The sequence below is a fragment of the Pavona decussata genome, unplaced genomic scaffold (genome assembly GCF_977016875.1).
Source record: "Pavona decussata unplaced genomic scaffold, jaPavDecu1.1 SCAFFOLD_79, whole genome shotgun sequence".
Lineage (NCBI taxonomy): Eukaryota > Metazoa > Cnidaria > Anthozoa > Scleractinia > Agariciidae > Pavona > Pavona decussata.
In genome coordinates this window covers 537324-564156 of record NW_028145497.1, presented here as the reverse complement: position 1 = coordinate 564156, position 26833 = coordinate 537324, and the positions used below count along the sequence as shown (strand labels likewise).

The following is a 26833-nucleotide window of genomic DNA, read 5'->3' as shown; positions in this document are numbered from 1 at the left end:
ATATGATTCTAATAAACACTTTCGGGCTAATAGTATTACAGGATAGAAAAAAAAATAAATCGTGTTTCATCATTAGTCGCTTAAAAGCCTCCAAGGACGCTGCCGGTTTGTATGTTTCAGGTAACGAGTTAAAGACATTTAGTTAAAGAAGAAAATTTATAATGTAAATTACCTTGGCGTTTAGTCCATCCGTTTGTGCTGACATCTGGGATACACTGATAACAAACGTCAATGGGATTTGTCTCGTTTGGGGCGAAGCAGTAGCCATTGATAAAACAAGAGTTGTTCTAAAGAAAAACAACAAAAAATGCCCTAGACAGAGTGAGGCTGTCACAAAGAATAGCTAATCTACGATTACCCATTTCCACTTATCGGCGAAGATAATGTCAACTTTCATACATAAGGAACCTATTATAAGAGACAACAGTCTTTTACTTGGCCCTTGTACTAAATCACAATTAACAGTACGTAGGGCGCGTGTCAATCCGATCGAAAAGCTGAAGCTAGGTCGTGGGTTCACTGCATTTTACCTTTTTGTTTGACAGGGGACGGAAATTTACCATTTAAATTTGTTTAAAAAAAAAAAAAACAATTTACAGAGTACCAAAAAATGATTACCTTGAAAAAGCATCCAGAAGATATGTTGCAACTCATACAGGCTGAGTCATACGATATAAATGTGAGTTTTTGATTGCTTTTGTGTTCACCGTCATTAGACACAGATAGTACAAGCCCAGCTGCCGGAGTCCCTTCATTAACTTCGTGGAAATAAGCCTGTGTCACAGGCGATTCGGGCAACTGACAGTCTACGAGAACCAGGTCTGTCATGAAACCAGGGAATTTGACTTCTGTAGTGTTGGGTGACCAAGAGCTGTTGACAACCTGTGGGAAAAAATCCATTATTTTAGAGTATATACTAACTGAAAGGACAATATTGGAAATATTGCTTCTGGTCAAAACTTTGTTCAATTGTTTGAATCCATAAACAAAATAAAAAAGATTGATCTACTTTTTAAGAAAATGTCATCGCATCGTAGATGAACTACGATTTATTAAAATAAAGTGAGTTAATGATATCTATGAAATCTAATTTACAATAATGAAAGAGCTGGACCATTAAAAATTCTACTGCTAAATACTTTACGTCATTCACAATCAATATCCAACAGAGAACTAATCAAGAAAGGGAATGTTGTTAAAATATCTTTAATAAAAAAGGTCATGAATTTCTACCGTTGGCAGTACACTAACCTTGAGTTCCTTCACATGGCAACTCAAATTTTTGGAATTTAAGAATCCCGTCCCTTGCACAGTGACCTTCTTACACGGTCGTTTCCTTCTATCGCACAGTCCATTTCCTTGTAAACTAATAAAGGTAAGAAAGGTGGAATGCTAGACTAGAAACAGGTTACAGGTGTGTTCTTAGATCAAAAACACGATGCAAGTTGATAAGTTTTATTTTTCATACGGGTGATTGCTTCTTCATCATTGTTGATACTGGCAAAGTTTGATATCCCACTGTACTGCAATGTGTGGCATGAATGTGTGGTTCCCCTTTTTCTCTGTGTTGTGGTATTTTTAAAAGTTTTTACCTTTTTCAATAGGCTGTGAGATTCTCTACAAGGTATAGTTAATCTCATTTACAATTGACGCCTGCCAATAGGACGACGAGAAAGCAACTTTGAACATGGCCAGCTGAATGGATTTGAATGGGCATGTCCACCAAGTCCAAGCTTTAATGCTTGTCATGTTCTTCATAAGCCGTTCTGGTTTTTTGAAATGGAATTTTGTTCCAAACAATAATTAATCTGACAACCGAGTAACATATCAGACATATACAAATTAAACAAAATTATTATCTTTAAAGTTAGGGAAGAGATACGGGACCGGGTCCCATACCCAAGCTTTCTATGCACAAGCAGGCTGTCATAAGTAGCCCTTGGCCCTTAGCCGTTGTTACTTATTCGATTGACTTACCTTAAAATAGTTGGTATTTGATAAATAGACTGAGAACAGTCTTCAGACGTGTAGTCCTTGTTACACACACACGAACCGTTGACACATTTCCCGTTAAGCGTGCAGTCATTGGGGCAAAGAAGTTCAGTAATTTCCTCCACCAAAACAGAGCCAGCTGGTACACCTTCCTGGTTACTCCCGTTTGCAAACACGGAAAGATTTCTAGCTGCCAAACTTCCGCATTCGTCAATAAGTGAAGCAACATCTCCATCCGAAAAAGACAAGGCTCCAGTCAACTAAAAGTAAAACAGGTACCGCCATTTACGTAACGCATAATACAGAAACAAAAACTATAAAAGATAGGAAATAAGAAGAAGAAAAAGAATTTTTTTAAAATATATTGAAAATTTTATTAAACTCTTCTCGTTTAAAAATTAAATCCAAATTTAAATTCAAGTTTTGGTAAAGCTATAGTTAAAGAAGACTCTTTGGTGGTCTGGTGGTTTTCAATAGAGCAGATATAAACAACTGTCTATAAATTAAAAAATGAAAATTTCTATGTACAACCCAATAATAAAGTATCTATAGCTGTTGAGTCTAGGGACGTTCAGCTTGACCCTTCTCTTTTTCTAGATCCCTGTCTTTAACATCTAAGTTCCTCCTTCATGGGGTTCTCGATCCCCTTTAGGCATAGGAGCGCGCTCCGCAAAACTGCAAAGGACAGTTTCGCCCCGACCCATGAAACTCTTTTGCGTTTTTGCAGATAATAGCTCGGCTAATCTTGAATGGTATCTCGGGCAATCGTCAGCCATCCCTCCCGTCGTTCTAAAACATGTAATAATAATAATAATAATAATGATGATGATGATGATGATGATGATGATGATGATGATGATGATGATTGGACAGGGAAAAGATACATATGTGGGTTACCAATCCTCTACAACATTTTACGACAAGGCTAATAAGTCTTTATCTGGGATCTAAACCAGTAAACCGTTATTGTTAACTTTGAGACAGCTTAATATATATTATATAGTTTGATACATTAAAATAGTATATTGCAACTCACCTCCAAGTCAATCGCGCATGTATTCACTAATGCCTGTACGTTCACCCCAACCTTCGCACAGAGTATGCCAATTTCAGTGTTTGCTATTCTTTCAGCACAGTAACGGGTGGCGTTTTCCTTTGAAATCTTTTGATTTAGTGCCTCTCTTCTTAACCGAAGTCGCAAAGATGTTTCTTTGAACAACTGAAAGTCTTCGTCGGTAAGATCATCCGAATAGTACACATCCCGTTTTTGACGATCACACAAGAACATCGGTGACAGGTTCTTCTTTGCAACTGTAGGAAAAGCAACATCAAAGGCGTTTTCGCACACTTGATTACCATTGTTCCCCGTGGTACTACACAGGCATGCTGTGGAGTACTGTACGTTGTATTCATTGACTGGAGATGGAAGAGTATCAAAATAGCTCTGTCCAGCTGGTACTCTGTAAGAGTTTAAACGAAATACGCGTTACTACTTACGTTAGGCCCGTAAGCTTCACCGTTTGACCACTCAAACCTCATACACGTGAGATGCGAAACAAAACAAAAAAAAGGAATTATTATAGTGATGAAGATGATGACGACGACGACATGACATTGACGACCATTGACGATGGTGATTACGAATGGATAGACGATGACAAAGTGAGGCACTGATTATTACGATGGCCCACAAGGCCACGCTGCAAACACAAAAAAATTAAATGCTGGTAGAACTAACTTAGCCGAGCAAACGTTTGGACTGACATTTAATTTCTCCCAAAACGCTACCAGTCGGGCGCGTTCTTCTAAGGTCGCACATGACAATTGCCTCTACAGAAATTCATCACTCAAATTGTCGCCTTACAGGCAGATCGCGCTATATAGTGATATTTTAAGGGAAAAGACAATATTTGTGTCCTTTTCTGGCCACCGTAGAGAGGCGCACTAAAGCAAATTGTTTCAGTGCTTAAGGTTACTCGCGTCCAAGCGATGTAGCGCGACTGGTTTAAACTGTAGATACCTAAATCCCTATATTAAATTAAAGCTTATAGAGCTGGCTATGATACTATACCACGAATTTTGAAATAGAATGAATTGTCGAATTTCAAGCCCTGTATCCTCGAATCAATTTTTTCAATGGGAATTTGTTCGTTTGCCTTCAAATTTGGACAGTGCCTATTTTTACATATAAACAACAGAAAGGTGTCTGCGAATTTTTTGTTTCAAAATATTTTTTTGTCTGAGAGCGATTTCTGTACGATCACTCCACATTTTTTTAATCCTTTTTGGAAAATTTTCTTTAACTTTTCACTAAAATTGAATATGCAGAACGCAGACATATTTTTAACGCTTTGGGTCCGGAAACTGATGAGCAAATTGAATTAGCGAAAAAACAAAATTTGCTTTGACTTGTAGCTTTCAAAAGGTGATTCGGACGCTGGCATTTAGAGGTCGTGAAAATTTGACAATTCATTTTATTTAAAAATTTTTGCTAAAGTTTGATAGCCAGTTCTATAAGCTTTAATTTGATAAAGAGGTTTAGGTATCTACTGTGTAAACCGGACGCACTACATCGCTTGGACGCGAGACACCTCTAAAGGTATACGGTAACCTTAATAAAGGATAACCTCTTTTGTGAGAGAAGCAGATTTCTCAATTTCAAGACTCGTTGAAAGTTATTGGCTTCTATGGAAGTAAAATTATGAAAATTAGACTTTGAAGCGTTTAATTTGATCCTCTTTGTAATTTTTTTTTTATGTCTGCAATTTTATTTCCGTCTCATCTCGGTATAGCATACTAAGTTTACCTCCCTTGTCTATTAGTTCCTAAAATTATATGTCAGCGATAAAAACTCGGATGCAAAATTGGATTTTTTTTTTCGTCTCTGAAGATCGAACAAGCCGGCTAATGTATTCAGAATTGTCCACCTTTGAAACCTGTAAAAGTTGTACGATAATTTGGCCTAGCTGCATTTCAGTGCACGTGTCAAAGAGTTGTGAGCGAAGTAATCACGCCCTTTTTAACCCAAGGTGAAAATAAGAGATCTAGATATGAATCATATTGTGTACCCAATTCGGCATTCGAGGTTTTTTAAATTTGTTACGTTAATTCATTTATATTCTGCGCCTTGCATCGCGATCGTCGAATAAGTCGTCACGGCTCATGCATACTCTTTAAATGAATAGTGCATACATTAATGACGTACCTAACGAGTACGTAAGTAAGTACGTAAGTAAGTGTCCTGCGCGGCCTGAATATCTGCATGGTGACGCGCCTGGTAAAGCCAGGTATTCCTTCATGTTTTTCCATATAAACTTTTTTGCTCACCACATTTGTAGCACACAGTAGTATGGCAAAATAAGTACAATCATCAATTTTTTCTAGCGGCCAAAGAGGGTAACCCCTCAAAAACGAGTTAACTTTTCTTAATATAAACACACTGGCCTAGATGAATGTTTAAGTAATTAAAGAACAGCCCTTTAACTTACGATTTTCCTTTATTTAATACAAAAGCGTGACATTCATCCACTATTTCTTCAACATGACTATTACCTTAAGCTCTCCCCATAAGTGTCGTGATTTTGATTGCCTGGGTCCAAGCATAGTCCTTTTTCGTTATTTGGGTCTTTAGCCCTTGGTGTGTAGACATCAACATTCATTCCCCACGAATATCTCGCAATTCTGACTTTAGATCCAGATGGAAACATCACCTGAAGAAACACCGCAAAAATAACCGCAAGCTGACAGGGGTGTGTTAACTAATGATATGCAAATTTTAAGCTAAAACCTTGCCAATTTAGTTCAAAAGATACTTTTTTAGCATTGTTTGGTCGTTGCACGAATTTTAACGTTCTATTCTTTTAAAGGTCAATTTTAAAGGTCTTTCATTCGGTTCACTTTTTTCTAGGGAGTTTTAAAATCGGTGCTCGAACTTTATAAGTGCGGCATTAAATACCCAATTGAAAGAGAAACAAACTTTATCATATTTTTCCGTATTGGTGTGGTGTGATTGGTGGTCCCAATTTTGTTGTCAGTAAATGACAACAAAATTGTGACTTTTGTTTTTTGTTACTAAATTGTGTGACATTGTCCCGTTAAATTGCAACATGTATATCAGTTCCCATGCATTGAAAAAGTAAGCTGTAGTTTATTGAAATTTGACGCGACATAAAGCTAAATTACAAAACTGAGACACCTAGTTTAATTAAATCATATGGTATCCCATTCTAATGACATCAAACGTTACTGGTCAAACGTTTTTCAAAATACCATAGCAATGTTTAAGTGTAGTTCACAGTTCTGTGATAAGCATAAGAAGAAGCGTGAGGAACCACTTTGAGAGGGTCTTGTACGTGAGCGTATACCGAGGACACTTATGCTTATGGCTTGTGTCACCGCAGTTTGAACCGGAACATATGAGATTAGTACAAGGTAAACTGACATAAGAGCTCATGCGGTAGCGCATATGGCAGTGGCGCTGGTATAGCAGCAGAGTTTGGAGGGAGCTAATGCGGCCGACTTACCTCATACTGAGCATTAACTCCTGGTATGATATTTTTAATTGATATCCCTGGAGACAAACATTTCTTGCTTCTTATTCTGACTTGAAGGGGAGTTGGATTACTGTAATCAAGTTCCAGCAAGGCGTTGCAGCTGTTAAACTCAATAACATCATTATGATCTCTCAATACCACACCACAGATGCAGGTCGCAGTACTGCTACAGGTCCATTGCCTTGCTTGAACCTTAAAGGAAGGTTTAATAATAAATCTCCTGTGCCAATCACAAGATCAATTATTTGGAAACGCAAGCTATCATGATCATGAATGATGACTATTTTTGGTTTGTTGACTTCCATGCGACTTCCATGTAGAGAAGAACCTAACGGCGTCTAGTCCTATCGGGCAGTAACATTTTAAAACCCAAACACTGTCTTAGTAGAACCAGCTTTATTTATGCTTTCATAGTACACCTCGAGCTGGATCTAAATCTATGCATGGAAGCATTTATTTCTCGCGTAAGGGGATATTTAAGTGTAAGCTTATAGCTTCGCATATGGTTTCTATGGTGTCTATTTATAAACTGCCTACGTGAAACTACTCCATATCAGGTGCATTCTGGTCATAATAATAGAAATCAGCTGAAGTGTCATCCGTGCCTTAATATTCACTCCGCACCAAACAGTAGATGTAGTATCCTTAAGTCTCGAGCTGGATCTAAATCTATGCATGGAAGCATTTATTTCTCGCGTAAGGGGGTATTTAAGCGTAAGCTTATAGCTTCACATATGGTTTCTATGGTGTCTATTTACAAACTGCTTACGTGAAACTACTCCATCTCAGGTGGATTCGGGTCATAATAATAGAAATGAGCTGAAGTGTCATCCATGCCTTAACATTTACTCCGCACCAAACAGTAGATGTGGTATCCTTAAGTGTACTTGATTTCTCATCTCAGTATACAAAAAATATAATCTTTGTATTTAACCTATGAATGCCAGTAAGCATTCAAAGAAAAGACAAACGATTGTCTGTTATGTCAGAGCATTGAGTAAGATTATCATTCAGTAATTGCAAAATATTTCTCACCTCAAAATGTCTTTTAGTGTTCTGATAGTAAGTATAATCGCCCTTCCCCATGAAATCGAACGTCCTAGAAAATATACAGAAAAATAGAATCGTTCATCATCGTAGAATTTGTGTTAATATTCATCTGTAATTCCAAATTGGTAAAGAGCTACTATGATTATGTTCACATGTACGTTTAATATATACTGTAAAAGTTTCTCATAAACAATTAAACAATATGTATCTCTTCTAAAGTCAGGAAACTTAGAACGCGGGTCCAAGGTTATCGATTGTACATGCTTCGCATAGAAGGTCCGGAGAGCCTATGGCCCATACAATTTTGATTCGTAATCATATAATTTTGAAGCAGAAAGGAAAAGTTTAATAAAGTTACGTGGAAATCCATACTGAATCATGCTTTCTTATTGCCAGTGAAAGCAATAATTTGAAGCCCGAGGCAAGTGAATTTCGTTTAGTTGATATTTACTTTTGGCATCAATAGACTATTATTAGGAGTTTCAACGTGAAAGAAAGTGCTGGCATCAGAGCTGGAAGAAAATACTGGCAGTACAACGTGAAGTGTTATAAAGTATAAACAGACCTAGGGTTTCATGAATGTCACCGGTATTCATGAAACCCTAGGTCTGTCGGCGTTTTCCATATTTCAAGTTATGCTGTAAACAGTAAATGTCACAACAATGAAGCTTTTTAAAATATGTTATAAAATGACTTGCCGTCTTAGCTTTCAGCGACAAAAACGCATTTACAGGGACACAGAGCATCAACGAGTAAACGTTACGCGAATTTAACACTGTGCTAGCTTGTGCTCGAGAAGATTTCTTTTGTCTCGGAGCAACGGTTGAAAAACAATTTAGCTCGACGCTCGAATCCCCTCAAAGTTCAGACAGCCATTGACTTAACCCCGTGAGTGGATGGTTTAAAAATGGTTAGCTTCAACGATCAATCTAAATTTTGAATCTATCATACTATAGTTGCAACAGTTTCTTTAGCTTCGACAGACAGAGAACAATATAACGAAGAGAGGATGATCCTCTCTTGGTATAACTCAACGGTCGAACTTTTTAACTCAACGGCCAGAGCTTTTGACTCAGCGGTCAAATTTATTGCCTCAAAGGGCGACGAATACTTCGAATGATCTGCCCCAACGGGCGAGAATAATGTAAACATATGAAAATCGACTGGAATCCTGTCATATCTCTTTCCATGTGCAATTTTTCGCAGCGTGGATATCCCGGATAATAAAAACAACCAACTGCGCATGCTTCCGATCTTCAATATCCGACAAATTTTGGACTTTTTCCGCTATTGTAAAGAATAGTGTGCTGCCTCGCTAACGCTCGCAAGCAATGAACTCTTTTTATTTTTCTTTTACTACCAGCACAATATATTTTGTATTGCAGTTTGAATGTTGAACTAAAATAATCAATTGATATATCAATGTTATTCTCAGTGTAAGAGGGCGGTCTAACAGGTTCCTGTTGCGGACACTAGGGGAAATCATGCCAAGTATTCTCTAGAATTTAATTCAATTCAAATTTAAAGATATTTCAGTGCAATATCATTCATTCAGTTGTTCAGTTAATACTATTAACTGAACAACTGAATAAATTATAAGTTTCCATACTATTGAATAGTATGTAAACTTATAACCTGTATTAATCTGTGTAAACATATCATAAGAACTAATTCTCAAAGCTTCTATATAGTATAATTAACTCTAATTATTGTGTATTTAGTCATGCAATATTAAAAATTAAATTTTTCTGTGTTTGAATGGGTGTATATGTATGTGTTTTGTTCTGTATTTTTTATTGTCGCATGAATTTGTAACATCTTGCCGCCCTCTTACATTTTACTTTATCGCGATCCTGAGGGATCTTCTTATTGCACTGAGACGACGTTATTTTGCGATAATGTCATCTCAAAATGACGGTTTCTGATTGGCTCAAGAACTGTCATGGAAGCACGACACTTTAAATGGGTTCGGCGCGCATAGATCAAAATTTCACTTTTGTGAATGAACATGCGACATTGGACGGTGTTGTTTACTTCTTTTCATTTGAGTTTACAACGCTTCTGACACTGCTCAAGGACCACTACTACATTGGAAACAACTCTTTATTTAAAGGTAAGCGAAAAAGAGTGATTATAAATTCGATGAAGAGAAATTTAGTTAAAAGACTTTTTCTTGAGTGTGAAAACGGCCACGGCAAATAACAATGAGCTTAAATTCCAATAAATTATGGCATTTTCAAAGCAAAAGGATTTAATTTATTTGGACTACTCCTCTTTTCAGACGCTTTGAGATGCTTTTTGCTTTGCTCAAAGTTTTTTGTTTAAATTAGTACCATCGCCAACTGATAAGCTTTATGCCGAAATTTTCATCTTCGCGCCTCTCCAGAAAATACTTTCTCAAACCTTTTCGGTAGGCTGTCAACGTTGCTGGCTCATATTCTTCCCCGAAAGTTCCTTTTCTGGTGTCTCTTATCTCTAGAAAAAAGTGATTCAAGAGTTCTGCTGCGTTGTCTTTCATGGTTCTTCTTGTCGGAGCTGGCGCGAGCGCCGAACGGCAGACTCGGTAATATTTACAGTGTTCTTCGCCGCTTGGTTTATTTCAAATGTTTAAATCTTCACGGCATCTAAGCTACGATAATGTTGCTCTTTTTTCGTTTTTGGGTACTAGTATGGTTGCTTTTTTTATTCTTGCTTCTGGTTGTGAGGTTTAGTCATAACTGTTTTCATGTTAATATTATGAAAGGTTTTATGTTGTTGTTTATCTCGCGGCGGTAACAACTTTTCAAGCTTCAACATGTTCAAATTCTGCTGCTCGTCTTGTCAACCAGTGTCCAAGATTTTGCCATACTACTCCAGTCCTGAAGGGATCTTCACTGGCTCCCTGTCTCCTTTCGTACTGAATTTAAATTATGTTAATTACTCACAAAGTACTACATGATCAAAAGCTCCAATCTATTTACAGGAACTCCTTCAATTGTATACACCAAGCCGCAGTCTCAGATCCTCTAATAAAAATTTATTAGTTAAACCCTCTTTTAATCTCAATTCGTAAGGTAAACGAGCAGACTCGTACCCAGTCGCTATTTACGTGTTTTGTGGGGTGAGAAGATTGGATACGAAGATGAGGCACGCGGGGTGTCATGGGAAGAGGCGAAGGAAAAATAGCGACTGGCAGATTTCGTTTGACAGATCCGTGCAATCGTGCATGGAACCGTGCAGTGCTCTTTTTCAAGAAAACGGAGTAATTTCAGACATTTCTTGCAGTCAAAATTCACTGCGGGTTGTAGTTTGGTCTTAACGAATTAAAGCGTTCGTCCGATGAGTGATTTATTTTTTGTTGGCTTGTAATGTCGTGGGGCCGTAATAGCTTCTTCGCGGGAACATTCGCGGGAAGACGATGTGGGTGATTTGGACAGTTCTTTCCGTGAATTGTGTTACGAAGGTTAGTATCACAGTCATATTTCGTCTTCCTGCGAATAGTCCCGCGAAGAGTCCATTACGGCAGCACGACATTACAAGCCAACCAAAAAGAAATCACTCTTCAGACGAACGCCATATTGGATCGAAATCTGCCAGTCGCTATTTTTCCTTTGCCTCTTCCCATGACACCCCGCGCGCCTCAATCCATCCTCGTATCCAGTCTTCTCACCCCACAAAACACGTAAATAGCGACTGGGTACGAGTCTGATAAACGAGCTTTTTCCTGAGGACATTAAATCTGCAAACTCGATTGATGATTTTAAACGTCAACTTAAAACATTTCTTTTTATGCGAGCTTATGAATCGTGATGTTTTTATTTGTTATCAGATTTTTGTAATTGTCCACATTTATTTATCTTGTTGTTAGCGTCTAGTTTAATGCGAATTTCTTGTGATTATTTCTACTTTTTAAGTTCTATCTAATTTTTTTAAAAACAGCGCCTTTAAATCTTGCAGAAAAGGCGCTATATAAATGGATTATTATTATTATTATTATTATTATTATTATTATTATTATTAAAACTTGCTGGTAAAATGTTTAAACCTACTAGCTCGTTTATTACATGAATGGTAGGTACTTTATGGACTGTAAAAGTTGCCATTTTCTTTGTTTTGACGCAAAAATTAAAGCCAATAATTCAAATAACCCGCCCCGAGACTGAAGTAATAATTTCTCTTTGAATCAGCGCACGATTTGCACTTTATCCGTTTACTCTCTCCAACAAAATGTCTGTATCGCGATAAAAAGAAATCGACTTTGAGGCGAAATCACGGCTTTATAATGACGGCTTGGGAGAAAATATATTCCGTATTGGGCTCCGTCGCTCGCCCACGGAATATATTTTTTCTCAACTAGCCGTCGTTATAAAGGCGTTATGTGTCTTAAAATCGATCGAATTTAGTTTATAATGATAATAATAACCCGGGTCTCCTGGATACGTTGATCGCTGATCAACTTGGGCGGTGTGACGCGATCCTAACTGCAAAAAATGTGTGATTCTCCTCAGAGCTTGCTACTTAAAAAAAGTCCTTCCAAGTCTGCTGAATAGCAGGGTTGGTTCAGTGGCCTAGTGGTAAGGCATCTGACCGGTATCCAGGAGACCCGGGTTCGATACCCGGCTGAACACATTTTCACTCATTTCTTTGATGTTACGATTTCTGTTCCCATCATGTACTTCTATTTAACATTTGTCAGAAATCACTGTGAATCGCCTTCCGAAGGGAATAGGTTGATCAACCTGGGCATGCATTTTCACAAAGACTTAATACAATGCAAATCAGTTTGTGACGTCAAGTAAGGAGTAGACCCGTGCCTCTTGCTAGCTCGGTCATGGGACAGGTGATGGCTAGATTTCGTAACTTTTACTGCCTATAAAAAGTCAAGATATTTGGTTGAAAAAAAAGGCGCAAAAAGGCTCAATGCGTGTCGAACAGGTGCAAAGATTTATTTAAGAGAAAAAAAATGAGAAAACCTGACTAAGGGCGCGTTTTTTATTCACAATTCTGGAATAAGAATGGTTTGTACGGAATGCTAGGAATAATTAGGAATATCTGCATAAAAAAAACCCCGTCGGTCCTGGCCGAGTAAACATTGCGTAACAAATATGGCGGCCGACGAAGAGGCTGCCATTGCTGCCGTTATCGCAGCAATTTCCTTGTACTTTTGGTACAATTAAATTAGAAGCAATGTTTCATTTTGTCCAAAAGTGTTAAATGATTTTTTCCCTTGTAGAGACGTATTTGAATCCACAGCACTCATCTCGCCGTCCGCCATCTTGGATTTCATTCGCAACATTCTGTTCATTCTGCCCCTGGGAGCAGAATGGATGGAATGGCATTCTGTCCATTCCGGAATAAGGATGCGGAATAGAAAAACGCGCGCATTTTACATTCTGTCCATTCTCATTCCAGAATTGTGAATAAAAAAACGCGCCCTAACTCTATATATAAGGGGCTCGGTAGAGAACGTGAACACGCGACGGCAAAGCTTTCATTCTCTTTCTAGTTCGAACACCACTCCTACTAATTTGGTTTCTGGCTAGTTCGTCGTTTTTTCACAAGTTGAGTGAGTTGAAATAATCGCATAGTATATAGCACAAATGAATTAAGTAAGGTTATATTCTCAAGTGACGTTTTCGTTGCCGTCGCCACTGGGCAAGCTCCGTAAAAGGACTTTCAAGTGACGTAAACTAAGTTCGCGCTACTTCTACTACTTAAGTTTGCGATTATTCCAATTCGTTCAACATGTACAATGTGGCCGAACTATCCAGTAACAGGACATGTGAGAACGGCGTTCAGAGAATGAAAGCAAAAACACCTTGGCTCACGTTCTCCCGGCAAAAACATGAATTTGCTCATTTGACGATGTTGTTTGGCCGAGTACGGCGAAGGAAGGTACCAAAATTGAGAACGCAAGAGCAGGCATTTGTTTTTCTCATTAAACCCTGTTGTTTCGAGACGTTCTCGTCGCCGTCACCGTAGTAGCTTCTTAAACTCCCATTTACTCACCACGAAACGGAGGTAGGTTTCAGGGTATAGTAATGTGGATCTCCACTAACAGAGCAATGCTCTATATCTGATACCTTCTTAATGTGCACCTAGTAAATAATTGTAAATGATAAATATAATGGTTATCATAATTTCAAAGCCAATGTATACGTAGGTGTAACATGCCATGTGTTGGAATGGAAGGACAGATTCGATCGTGTTGTTTTAAATAACACAAAACTTGTTCATGGCTACCCACTATAAAAATAAGAATGTTGGAGTAGCAACTGACTGATGGATTGTGATATCCTTAGTAGGAGTTACATGTTCATGACAAAGCCGTGGAATGCAAGAAGGCTACAAGCATATACACTGCGAAGGAGGTCAAGGAGGAATTAAGAGGCTGTCCGCATTAGAACGGATTAGGCAAATTTCGGCTTTCCCCTAATTTCGGTGATTTTTTCTATGAACATCAATCATTATATCTCATAAACAAATATCATATTTACTGAGCTCAATGCGATTTTTTTCGTTGTTGGCGAGACGGTTTAACAATGTGACCTCGAAACTACCCATTTACAATATACCTACAATTTCTATGTACATTGCGGGTGCTGCCAAAACTTTATCCTTGTTCAATCAGCTTGAATATTTTACACATTGAAGTTCCATTTGTCAATAATAATTCAAACGTTTAACTTTTTTCTATGAAATTTTGACTGAGTTACAATTTTTTCACAATACCTCCTCCTATACCTCTGAATGCAATAAACGTGACATACATGTAGTTATATCCTTTTTCAAAAAAGTGGGACCAGACTTAGGGTCAAGTCCATTTAACTCAAAAGCACTTAAACACCAATCTACTAAAGTATGGGATAGAATTTGTGGGCACTTTACGCTGCGTGTCGTACAGAGCTCCACCAATTCTCTAATATTCACGGATTTCAATCGAAACTTAACATTAAAGCCGTCAGACCAATAGCCATATTTCTGAAGCGAACTTTATTAGAAATACAGCAATAACCACTAGGTAAATATTTTTGGCCATTAAGCCATATTTTAGAGAAGATCTATCCTTTTATTGGTATTTTAAATGAAACCTCTAACACTATTTTTCTTTTCCACGATGTGCTAAAGCAGTGTTTGTATATATTCATTCTACTCTCAATAGGCCTTATCACGGTTTTCGACGCCATTTTGACGGGTAGGCAAACAGGCTTGAAATAACAGTGTTTGTATGGAAATTCGATGTCAAATAATTTTCATAAAACATTGCTTCTGAAAAATTCATGAATTGGAAACTTTTGGCACTAGAAAAAGGATTTCAAGAACAAAATTTGAGGGATGTAGCTGTGACAGAAAGCGTCCAGTCGTGTTTTGAACTTTCCATACATTTCCCTGTATTTTTTCCCGCTAACTATTTTTAGGAGCAGTTCACGGCTGGTTCGCTATACAGACAAATGTATGGAAAGTTCAAAACACGACTGGACGCTTTCTGTCACAGCTACATCCCTCAAATTTTGTTCTTAAAATCCTTTTTGTAGTGCCAAAAGTTTCCAATTCATGAATTTTTCAGAAGCAATGTTTTATGAAAATTATTTGACATCGGATTTCCATACAAACACTGTTATTTCAAGCCTGTTTGCCTACCCGTCAAAATGGCGTCGAAAACCGTGATAAGGCCTATTAAAGCGTTACCTTTCTTGTATGTATGAATGAAATTAGTAGTTAAAAATACTCTCCCAGGACAAGATAACGCTGGGGAAAAATTTTTTTTCTCTCTCTTATAGTATGTGAATTGGTTTCTTTGCGTTTTGTAACGCAGTGTTTATTTATCAATGTATCAAGACTCCATCAGGTTCATTTCAGTCTCAGTATTCAATTAAAACCCAGAGGTCTTGCAATTTAAACATTTTGTCAAAACCCTCCTAGCACATTCCGAGGAAGCCGCATTACTTTATAATGTCTGCTAGCACTATTCACATCCAGTTGTTCCTGCATGAAATTATTACAGATCAGACGCCTTGGAGATCCTGAGACCGACGTCGCAGAAACGAGGAGAGCTATGTTAATTGCTCTCTGAATGCAACTAAGATATTTTGCGTATTTGCGACGACATTACCGAAGGGGAGCTGATCTAGATCTTGACATTCGTGGCTCGTCGGCGTGCCGGTTCGCAATTTTGACCATCCGTTCGAGGTTTATTCCCGGGTTTGCAATGTACAGAAAAATTGTAGATTCATTAAAGGTAAATTGGGTAGTTTTGAGGTCACATTGTAAACCGTCTCGCCTACACTGAAATACCGCCTACCGGTTGGCTCAGTTGGTTGAGCATCGGACTACCGTGCGGGAGGTCGTGGGTTCAAACCCCGACCGGACTAACACTCAGGGTCTTAAAATAACTGAGGAGAAAGTGCTGCCTTTATAATGACATCTGCAAATGGTTAGGCTTTTTAGTCTTCTCGGATAAGGATGATAAACCGTAGGCCCCGTCTCACAACACTTCAATGTTTATAGCCCTGTGGGACGTTAAAGAACCCACACACTAATCGCAAAGAGTAGGGCCTAGAGTTCCCGGTGTGCTGGTCTGGTCTTTGTGCTATTTCATGAGTCATGGGCTGGGTGGGTTGGATGAGGTCGCTAATGGACATATGCTGATGTCCGATCTCACCCTTGCATTGTAGTAATGTAAACTGCATTTGAATATGCATATAGAAAATGCGGTGTAAAAATGCCATTAATTTTACCAACAACGAGAAAAATGGCATTGAGCTCAGTAAATACGATATTTGTTTCTGTGATATAATGATTGATGTTCATAGAAAAAAATCAGCAAAATCAGGGAAAAGCCAAAATTTGCTATATCCGTTCTCTTAAAAGTGCTGTGATTGGTGCTTTGAGGTGGTATCTCATATTTGAGGTGGTATCTCATACCCTAAAAGATTATTGATGGGCTTCAACAAAAGAGAAGAGCGTGGGGGGGGGGGGGGGGACTAATGCTGCCAGTAATTCAATGTTGCAAACACGAGCAACACTAATAGTTGTTTAATCGCTGGGCAACAGGAACATGGCATCGACCATCGTTCGTCCATTTTTCCAAAATTTTGTCTGGGTCTCTCAAACTGAAACTGGTGTCACCAATTTTAATTTCCACGTTCAGAAAAGTATGTCTAGCATCTAGCAATGCAACTATTATTGAAAGCCTTTTTTTCTTCGAAATATTCGTCCTTGCCTTATGCGTTTTAAGTTGTTTTTTGTACTTCGTATTATTAACTTATTTCTTTTGCTTATGTCGGCGGGAAATGGTAAATGTAGCAATCATACATTTTTATCTGGTTTACAAACAAGCAAGATCAATATACATACCCAGATGGTTGGGAGGCCTCCATTTTTTTCGTCCCAGAAACGACTGTTGCGGTAAAAGATTTCAGGAATGATAGGTTTTAAGCCGGCAGTCGTAACTTGGTTACAGGCAGCCTTAATTTTCAGTTCAACGGGCGTGACTCCTTCTTTTAGCTCGATCTCACAGGAGCCTTCCACAACAATCACCTCTGGCGGCGCCCGAAACGTTATTTTTGGTAAGCCACGAAAAGTAGGGCGGACTGGTATTGTGGGCGTTATGGTGATGGTATGTTGATTTAAGTCGCAAGAATCCAGAAACAGCACAGACGTGTTAACCTGGTAATGAGAGAAACTTTGTTCAATCTCGCGTCAGGTAGCTTAGCTTCAACCTAGCGAAAGGTCTGGAGCGAGAGTGGAAACGTAGAGTGAGACTGGTGAGAGGGGCTAAAAATGCGACTATATGCTTTGCATATATTAAATTCGTTTCGAATTTCCCGTTCTTCCAGCAACGGGAAATTCCCATTGGCTAAATTATGACGAAAGATGCCAAATCCTGTTTATAAAACCTCATCAGAGATATTTGATGCCATGTCAAATTATACAAGCTTTTCGAGGACAATGGAGGACGTTGATTCGGATCTGCTCGCGATAGAATTGGGATTTGTTTTAAAATCCGTGCAGAATATTATTGTGATAATAACAAATTAGTTACCTTTAGTCCAGCAAAGAATGGTGCTGGGACTTGCTTCGGCGCTGACCATACATTTTTCGGGGAGGTGGTAAATTTTGCAGACACGTTACACGATATCTGTGGAGGCAACAAAAGTAAATTAAAATACTTCCAATCAATCAATCAATCAATCAATCAATCAATCAATCAAACAGAAATAAGTAAATAGTAAAAACAATTAGTAAGACATTTCGCAAAAGAGAGAGCGCAAGCGGGACGCAAGTGTCCATGCGAGGCGCTTCCAAACAAATTTTTAAATATATAAAATTGTTAAAAAGAAAAAAAAACTAACTATTTACAAAAATATGAAAGCTAATTACCGAATGATATAAAAATACCTAATCCCAAATTTTCCCGTGAAAGCAACTGTGCCTTGCTGAGGACCAAATATAAGGATAATTTACATCATAGACTGAGCGCAATGATGAAAAATAATATCTGGTAACTAGAAAAACGGAATGGGGGAGCAACTGTGTAAATTAAATTCCAAGAAATAAAGATACCTATTGAAGTATGAAAAGTTGCAGTTTAACAAAAATTATAATTGATTTTTACTTAGTCGTCTAGGCCCATGACTTATGAAGGTAACGTAGTCTTAATATTTCAATCTATAAGTCGGTGCAGGGCCTTGTAGAAAAACACAATGTCAATCATCTGTCATAAGTTAACGGTAATAATTTAATTTAAAGGCCAGTAGGCAATCTTTGTAGCAGGTATCTCAGTGTGTCTCATTGTGTCCAATTTTGGACTTTTGTGTGTGACATGAAAAGGAAACCACACCTGTGAGGCATTGGAAAGTTTGGACTTGACCAAGGAAAGGTAATGTGTACACCTACTTTTAGAGTCGGATAGTAGAGGACAGGTTTATAGTCCAAAGGAAAGAAATTTTATTTGTGTACCGATTGTCCAATCTTGTACTTTTTACCAGAAAGCTTGGACTCAAGGTCTTTGCTGGGGCAAGGACCGGTATTTTCTTGGCCAGCCGGAATGGGGCCGCAGATTGTGTCAGTGTAAAGAATCTGCCCTTCAGCAAACCATTGAATCCTATAAGTGACATTCTTCCACTTCTCGATGCCATTAAGTATGGGCACTTTACAAATCAAGGTCACAAATACGTTCTCCTCACGTTCTGCGTAGCTTATGACTGGAAAGCCAAAGTTGTCACTAGAGAATTCTGTCGGTGGATCTAGTTAGGTGCAATGATAATATGAAACAATATTAGTCGCGTCATAATATTGTCTGTCTGTCAGTGTTTCTTCGTCTGACTTTTTTCCTTCCATCTTTCCTCGCCGCCAGTCTGTCTCCTATGTTAATGCTATTCTGTCTCTCTTTCTCATAAGTTACAAAACTGGGCTGCACGAGTTGTAACTGGACATGGCTATAAAATCCGATAACAACCTTTATAATCAATCATAAGTGAATGGTAATTTAAGGTCGATAACTGTATTAATTAACTTTATTGTAGGGTGAAAAAATGAAAGAATAAGTGGTATTTTAGCCTTTTTGGACTTTGAAAAGGCATTTGATGACGTTGAATGGGATTTTCTTCACACATGTCTAGAGGCCTTCAATTTCGGTTCTGATTTCAAAAAGTGGGTCTCCGTATTTTATACTGATATTTCCAGCTGCGTTTGCAACAATGTTTGGCAGTCCGAGTTTCTTAAACTCGAAAGAGGAGTTCGTCAAGGTGATCCTTTATCTCCATATCTTTTTATTATCGCGGCAGAAATTTTGGCGATTGCTATTAGATCAAACACAGATATTCATGGAATTAAACTGGGAAATAACGAAATTAAAATATTACGGTACGCAGATGACACAACTGGCATATTGAGAGATGAAGCATCGTTAGGGTCGCTCTTACAGGTATTGAGGAGATTTGAAAAAGTCTCGGGTCTAAAAATTAAATCAATATCTCAAAATCTGAATGCATGTGAATAGGAGAGAGTCGTAACTGCAAGCGTGAAATTTTCGGTTTAAAATGGCCCAAGAGGCCAATCAAATGTTTAGGCGTATCTATCACTTATGATTATGACGAGTTTAGAAAATTAAACTATAAACAGCGCTTAAAGAAAATGGAAAAAACCGATCATCATCATCATCATTATCACTAATATAACGGCAACAACGCCACCATCACCATCATTGGATGTTACTAAGCATATATGAACAAGACGACGGCTCCTGTTTATTAAATAAAATGCAAATGCTATCATTAAAAAAACTTTATTGCACGTTCGATGTACTGTAATGCTATTTATTAATTGTATTGCACTGTAATGACATTGAATCAAAAAAAATCATGAGTGGGATCGGAAACTATCAAATATTTCAGGCACAAGGCGCTCAGCTCGCATGCACAAAATGCAGAACAACAATTTTCGTACTTGTCTGCAAATGCTTTCCAGACCTTTGGTGAATTCGATAAACAATCTTCGCATTAATGATAACAAATAGTATCTTTGCAAACCTCGGACTAAAAACATAAGAAATACTTTTACTTACAATGGTGCTAAGCTATTGAATGAGCTCTGAGGCTCTCCCAAACATGTGATAAATGTCTTGTCTTTCAAACGAGAGCTATCAGCTGTTAATCCCCGACCGGTCACCGTACTTAATTTTATTTTTTATCACTTTTCTTTACACTTGATAGAATGTTTTATTGCCGTTACTATTATTAGTTTTAACGTTCAGCTTCCATGAAAAAGCAATTTTTTGAAGATGTCAATTATTGGACTCTCTTACTCAAAGTTTCCCGAAATCAAATAGCGAAGATGCCAAAATCCATTATTTCTCAATGTCGAAGGCGGGATGATCATTAAATAACTAAACGTGAGTGCAGGCCTAGTAATTCCACCGTAAAGTGCAATCATGTGTATAGTTTCCAAGACCTCGTCTGTGATGCATTTATGTAAATTTGTGACGGTTCATTGCTTTACTGAAACCGTTGCGATCGTTCTATTTTCAGTGTTTTCGATCGGTACGTTGCGAGCGCCATTATTTTAAAATGTGTCGACCGCTGACTAAAGCCACCGTGGTCTTCCTATGGGCGAGGATTCCTCAGTTCCTTTGATGCACCATGATCCGAGTGATCTTGGATCATTGATCCTGATCTGGATCATCCCAAACGAACGCACCCAAGCCAGTAAAGTCTCGTTTTTGGTGGACGTCAATCAAAGAATCAAGAAGTGTATGTGTTAACAGAATTACTTCGTACGTCTACACGCTTCCTATCTAGTTCTGATTTTTAAGCAACTATTAACTGAAGTAGCTTTCTGCTTCAAATCGAGATTCGTCGGATTGTCCCAGTGTATCCAAAGCATGGAACAAAGATGGTAGTTAATCAAAACAAAGTTAAGACCAATAAAAGACATTTGAAATACATCTTGGGAACTCACAACTTACCAAAACACTTTGGCGGTTCTCCTTCCTTTCCGTAAGGGCATGGCTCGTCGAAACCTACAAAGTTAAGTTTAAGTTAGAATTAAAAGTTAAATTTCCGTTAAAGATATTATATCATAGAGGTGGAACAATGTGTGTCTATGCAATCTTTCTTACCAGCACAATAGGCGGCTGCACAGTAACGAAGAGGTTTTAAGTAGTATACGTAGTATTGTCCACAGTTTTTTATGTTAATGGTAAGAGTTTCCGAACAAGTGTCACCAAAGCTGCTGATGCAGGCCGTGCGAGCCACATTTCCTTCTGCCTGAGTTGGATGCTTACCCCTTAACCAGATTGGATCGTGGGTGCCGCAATAGAACTCTTGCACGGCCGTTTCAGGCATTTGTGTTCCTCCAAAACTTGTAAAGCGATACCAGTCCGAACTGATAAGACGATCACACAACGGCGTTTGGCCTGCCTTCCAATTGCTTTTTATGCTGCGGCGTGGATCGTTAATTTCCTTGTAATTTTTGCAGCAGTCATTGCAAACGGGTGTCTGACAGACACACGCATTTATGATGAAGATGATGACATAGCAACCCGAGAAAACAAATCTCTTGAAAGACATGGTCTTTTGGTCTTCTTAAAACGATCAGCGTAGTTTGAAGAGTATTCGTTGAGTTGTTTTGAACTCGGTCGTCTAGGAAGTTTATAAGGAAGTATAACATAAGGAAGTATAACATGAAATCTGTGATTGGAAGCGAAAATGACGTCACCCTTGGTAACGACTTGGGTCAAGACCTTCAACACTGTTTCGACTTCCTTTCGAACTGACAAAATAGTTTTCCATATTTTTTTAATTTTACTCTTCACGCAGAACTGCTAAGGAAAAACTGGAATAGCAACGTCAATTTCTCAAAAAGCGAAAGGGAAACCGTTATGAAACACCTGGTTTAACAGATAAAAGAAAGAAAAAAAACTGTTGTTTCGTACGAAGAACATTAAATCCGTATTATCGAGCAGCAAATTTAAACAATTCACATGTCACAAGGATAAGAAAATGGTCACGCTTAATTTACGTTTTTGTGTACACAAATATTTTCAGATGTTTTATATTAATAGTTTTAGTTCACGTGTATCATTAAATACATCAGGGAAATGAACACCCTTCTAGGTGTTTAACTGCAAATGATGGGCAATTATGGGTTTGATTAACGTTTGAAGACGTTTGCCAGCTTTCGTAGACTTCGTGATCTTTGGTTAACTGACTTGTTTATGGTTTTACCTACATCACTGTTGTGATACTCGTCGCATTTTTGAATTGTTATTGATCCAAAGATGTCGATCTGGTTTTATAATACAACTTGTTCTACAAAACGGAACACTTTATACGTGTATGAATTAAAAGTCGTTCAAGAAAGAATGAAAGTTCTACTAGTGTCCCTATTAAGTTTTCTTTAGCACGGTAACTATATGACCATCTATTGGCTGGGCATAATAAGACCTACTTAAAGATCCGACCCGATGCTATTAGTATTGTTTACAATAGACTGGATGATGCCGCCTCGGTGCCTAATGAAGCGATGTTGGACTGAAAACAATCGCTAAAGACGCTATATTAATTCATTATTAACGAGATTCCGTTTCATACGTTTTGCAAGGCGTGGTTTGACAGGCAAATAAATGAACTCTGAAAAGTTAGTGGTAAAGGGATCGTAAAACATGGTTTATTTAAGAAGGCGTGAGATGTCATTTTGAGTGAGCTTAATAACATGTCTATCCAAGTCGCTCTGACCTCAAGGTCAGCAATAACTAGTTTCGACTTCCTGTCTGAATGCAAGAAGCTTCTTTTTTGGCTGAAAACCTGAACTTGTACCAACGACAACCCCAGAACAAGGGAGCGATAATCCGTTATAAAGCATTACAATTATTTCATACAAGATTAATAACAAAACATAGTACATTATCGTGTGTTATAATGCATTGTTAGGAAAACACGTCATGCAGACGGCACCTTACGGAGATATTTTAGACCTATAATTAGCTTACGTTTATTTATAGAAAACGTCCCGCTGAAACAAGCTTGTTTTGGACGTTCAATTGCGAGCAAAGAGCAACTTTGGGCCTCGTTTAGGTTCTTGTGTCAAAAGAATTTACCTGTTTTCTATTTCATTATTGTTGTATTTGATTCAAATGTGCTTATGGTATCATTACTGATTGCCGAGTTTTCCTGACAAGTGCGCCTACGCGTACGGACCAGTACGGTTACATTCATGTAGCTCCATTATTTGAACGACATGAACTGACACTATAATTGGTGCTTCTAAAATATTCACAGCACAATTAAACCTGTCCCATGCGTGGGTTGACGAACTGGGGCTATCAGTAGTTATTCTTAAGGAGCAAGTATGGGCAGTCTATTTTTCATCTATTAGTTGCCCCAAAAGAAATTACCTTATTAGGACTTGGAAGCGCGAGCACTGACGCGCTTCATGCAAAATAATATTTCAAAAGAACTTCCTTTCTCGCTGAAGTGCACATGCGGCGGGTTTATGATAGGGCTTTGAAAGGGTCAAAACTGCCAATTTAGCTATCTCTGTACGTCATTGATTCTACATCCGTTATTTTCTTGGATTATAAAGGGCGATTTAGACGGTACGATTTTCTCTTACGACTGTCGCATGCGATTTCTAGAGCGAGCGCTGCTTGCGTAATGAAAAATCGTACACAACTTTCGCCACTCAACATTGCCTTTACCTACGATTGTCGTAGGATTTTAAAACATGTTTTAAAATCCTATGACATTTTTCGTGTTGAGTGCGTCTGTCGTAAGGATGTTGTAGGTTGATCTACACGACGCGATTCGTGTTGTAGGCATGGCGTAAGCGTGTCGCATGCGACAAATCGTAGGCAAAATCGTACCGTCTAAATCGCCCTTAAAAGAGCTTATAACCCAATACTTCAAATTAGAGTTCAAGCTGAATCAATTTCTCGAGAAATGTTGATTGCTTCAAACCACCGTGTGATTTGCATGCTTGGCTTGAAAAGACACCGAAAAATTAAAACTCCCTTTACGGCAAGTCAGGTGTAGCACAACAGAAAAACAAAACAAATCAAAACAAAAATTGAGACTGATATTAAGTTTCTAAATTTATCTCCGACAGTGTGTGCAGTGTGCAGGTCAAACTGAAACCCAGTAGCTGCAATCGTACAAAATGCCTTCTAGGAACAAGTTCAAATAGGAATATAACTTTCCAGTGGAACAATTTAGCTGCTTGTTTCCAAAACCAACTTAAGTAACTGTCTGTTTTGTTTTTCTATCGGTGGTTGAAATGTTAATATGTGATCTGTTATTTGAAATTGAGATATTACCGTAAATAAAGTTAAAGTAGTAATGCTATTACAGGTGCCTACTTTCTTTTTCTAGTCATCACCGAAATTCGAATTAAAATAAAGTGGCATAATTTATATGATTATATGATATGGCATGCCGAAGTCACAGTTGAACCCTATCGAAACCGGGCTGTTTTGCGTCCGTCTGTAACCGGGAAGGGGGTCAGTTTCATAACTCCGAGAGTCAGTATTAGAATATTAAGGCATTGACGATGACACATTGCAGTTCATATCCTGAGGAAAACAGACAAACGAAATCGAAGCATGACCATGTGATCCTTGTGACTGTCCTTGCGTGGGTTAAGTCAAGGCTTAGACTGATCATGAAACGCAATCCACGAACTAACTAGCTTCAACACAAGTGCTACCATTAAGCACACTGACTATGCTGGTTTACTGTTAGTGTCTGGTTTTAGTGACACAAGGAAATGCGACCAACCATGATATAAACAACAGCTACCATGGTAACCGAGATGACGGGAACACTGCACGTCCACGACATTTCCTTGCTTCAGGCAGTCTTTGACAAGCTCGTGCTCTGTGCAGAGCCGTCACATTACACGGCGTGCCTCCATGCTGCTCTCTTGTTATTATATGTCTGTGACTTGTTTGGAATCTATTGTTTCCTACTAAACAACTTGTGAGCTAAATGTCGACAAACCAATTGGAACCTGATCCTCCAGCGTTTCATGAATTGGAATTTGTGGCTGTAAAAAGGAAACAACATTAAACCCGTATTATCGAGCAGCAGATTTAAACAATTCACATGACACAAGGATAAGATAATGGTCACGCTTAATTTACGTTTTTGTGTACACAAATATTTTCAGATCTTTATATCAATAGTTTTCGTTTACGTGTATTAAATACATCAGGGAAATAAACACCCTTCTACGTGTTTAACTGCAAATGATGGGCAATTATGGGTTTGATTAACGTTTGAAGACGTTTGCCATCTTTCGTAGACTTCGTGATCTTTGGTTAACTTGTTTATGGTTTCACCTACATCGCTGTGTTACTCAACACTTACTGTTATGATACTCGTCGCATTTTTGAGTTGTTATCGATCCAAAGATGTCGATCTGGTTTTATAATACAACTTGCATAGTTTTAACAACTTTTTCTACACGACGGAACGCGTCAATATACGTGTATGAATAAACAGTCCTTTAAGAAAGAATAAAAATTCTATTAGTTTCCTTATAAAGTTTTCTTCAGCCCGCTAAATATATGACCATCTATTGGCTGGGCGTAATAAGACCTACTTTAAGTATACGAATTCACATGTGATTTGTGTGATACAAATTATATTGGGTACACTTGCCGCCACCTCCATCAACGCGTTGAGGAGCATAAACATTCTGTGATCGGAAAACATCTCAGGGACGCGCATGGTTTAACACCTAACAACTTAATTAAGAACTTTAAAGTCATAAAGAAATGCCGTGACTAATTTGAATGTTTGGTCTACGAAATGCTGTGGATCAAGAACAAAAGACCGAAACTGAACACGCAAGCGGATTCCATTCGCGCGAAACTCTTTAACTAAATGCCTTCATGCTAATTTAATTTATTTTCTCACTTTCAATACCTATAAATATGCCTTTCCGTTATTTCCATTTTACTCATTTGACAATGACGATATGAAGTCGTCGAAACGTCATGCTGCGTTAATTTTCTTGTTGAAATTAAAGATATTAGTATTGTTAATAATCGACTGGATGATGCTGCCTCGGTGCCTAATGAAGCGATGTTGGATTAAAACCAATATCCAACTTCGTGTCAAAGAAGCAATTCGAAAGAATGTGCTAATGCTTGTAATTTGGATATCATTTTCTTTTTTTTAAGCATACGTTTCCTCGGATGTTGCTGTATGTATTCAAGTCTGTTTACAACCGAAGCTCAAGGAAGTAAATATCGGAATTGAAAACCATCGCTAAAGACGCTATATTAATTCATTTATAAACGAGATTAAGTTTCATGCGTTTTTAAAGGCGTGGTTTGACAGGCGAATAAATGAACTCTGAAAAGTGGTAAAGGGATCGTAAAACATGGTCTATTTAAGAAGGCGTGAGATGTCATTTTGAGTTGTTATGAGCTTAAGACATGTCTAGACAAGTAAGCTTAATAACATGTCTATCCAAATCGCTTTGACTTCAAGGTCAGCAATAACTAGTTTCGACTTCCTGTCTGCGGAATGCAAAGAAGTTAGCTCTTTTCGGCTCAAAACCTTGTACCAACGAAATCCCCCGAACAAGAGAACGATAATCCGTTATAAAGCATTACAATTATTTCATACAAAATTAATAACAAATCATAGTACATAATCGTGTATTATAATGCATTGTCAGGAAAACAAGTCATGCAGACGGCGCCTTACGGAGATATTTTAGACCTATAATTAGCCTTATATGTTTATTTA

At 38.1% G+C, this 26833-nt stretch overlaps 1 protein-coding gene across 2 annotated transcripts in view; it reads right to left on the bottom strand.

The window, feature by feature from the left end:
• LOC146476138 (von Willebrand factor D and EGF domain-containing protein-like) overlaps nt 1-21753 on the bottom strand; it is a 37386-nt gene extending 15633 nt beyond the window's left edge. Inside the window, exons 1-14 of one of the 2 annotated variants that reach the window (XM_085114960.1) lie at nt 21196-21753; nt 21043-21096; nt 18537-18823; nt 17620-17715; nt 16932-17243; nt 13584-13672; nt 7581-7644; nt 6516-6737; nt 5545-5702; nt 3029-3452; nt 1978-2252; nt 1252-1366; nt 619-882; nt 173-287 (exon numbers count right to left, since the gene is read on the bottom strand). In XM_085114960.1, coding sequence (XP_084971086.1) covers nt 173-287; nt 619-882; nt 1252-1366; nt 1978-2252; nt 3029-3452; nt 5545-5702; nt 6516-6737; nt 7581-7644; nt 13584-13672; nt 16932-17243; nt 17620-17715; nt 18537-18823; nt 21043-21096; nt 21196-21646 — 2926 coding nt within the window. In that variant the 5' untranslated portion in view covers nt 21647-21753. Of the gene's footprint in view, nt 1-172; nt 288-618; nt 883-1251; nt 1367-1977; nt 2253-3028; nt 3453-5544; nt 5703-6515; nt 6738-7580; nt 7645-13583; nt 13673-16931; nt 17244-17619; nt 17716-18417; nt 18458-18536; nt 18824-21042; nt 21097-21195 lie in introns of those variants that run through there. The other variant, XM_085114961.1, reaches the window with a different exon arrangement.
• Between the last annotated feature and the right edge of the window lie 5080 nt (nt 21754-26833).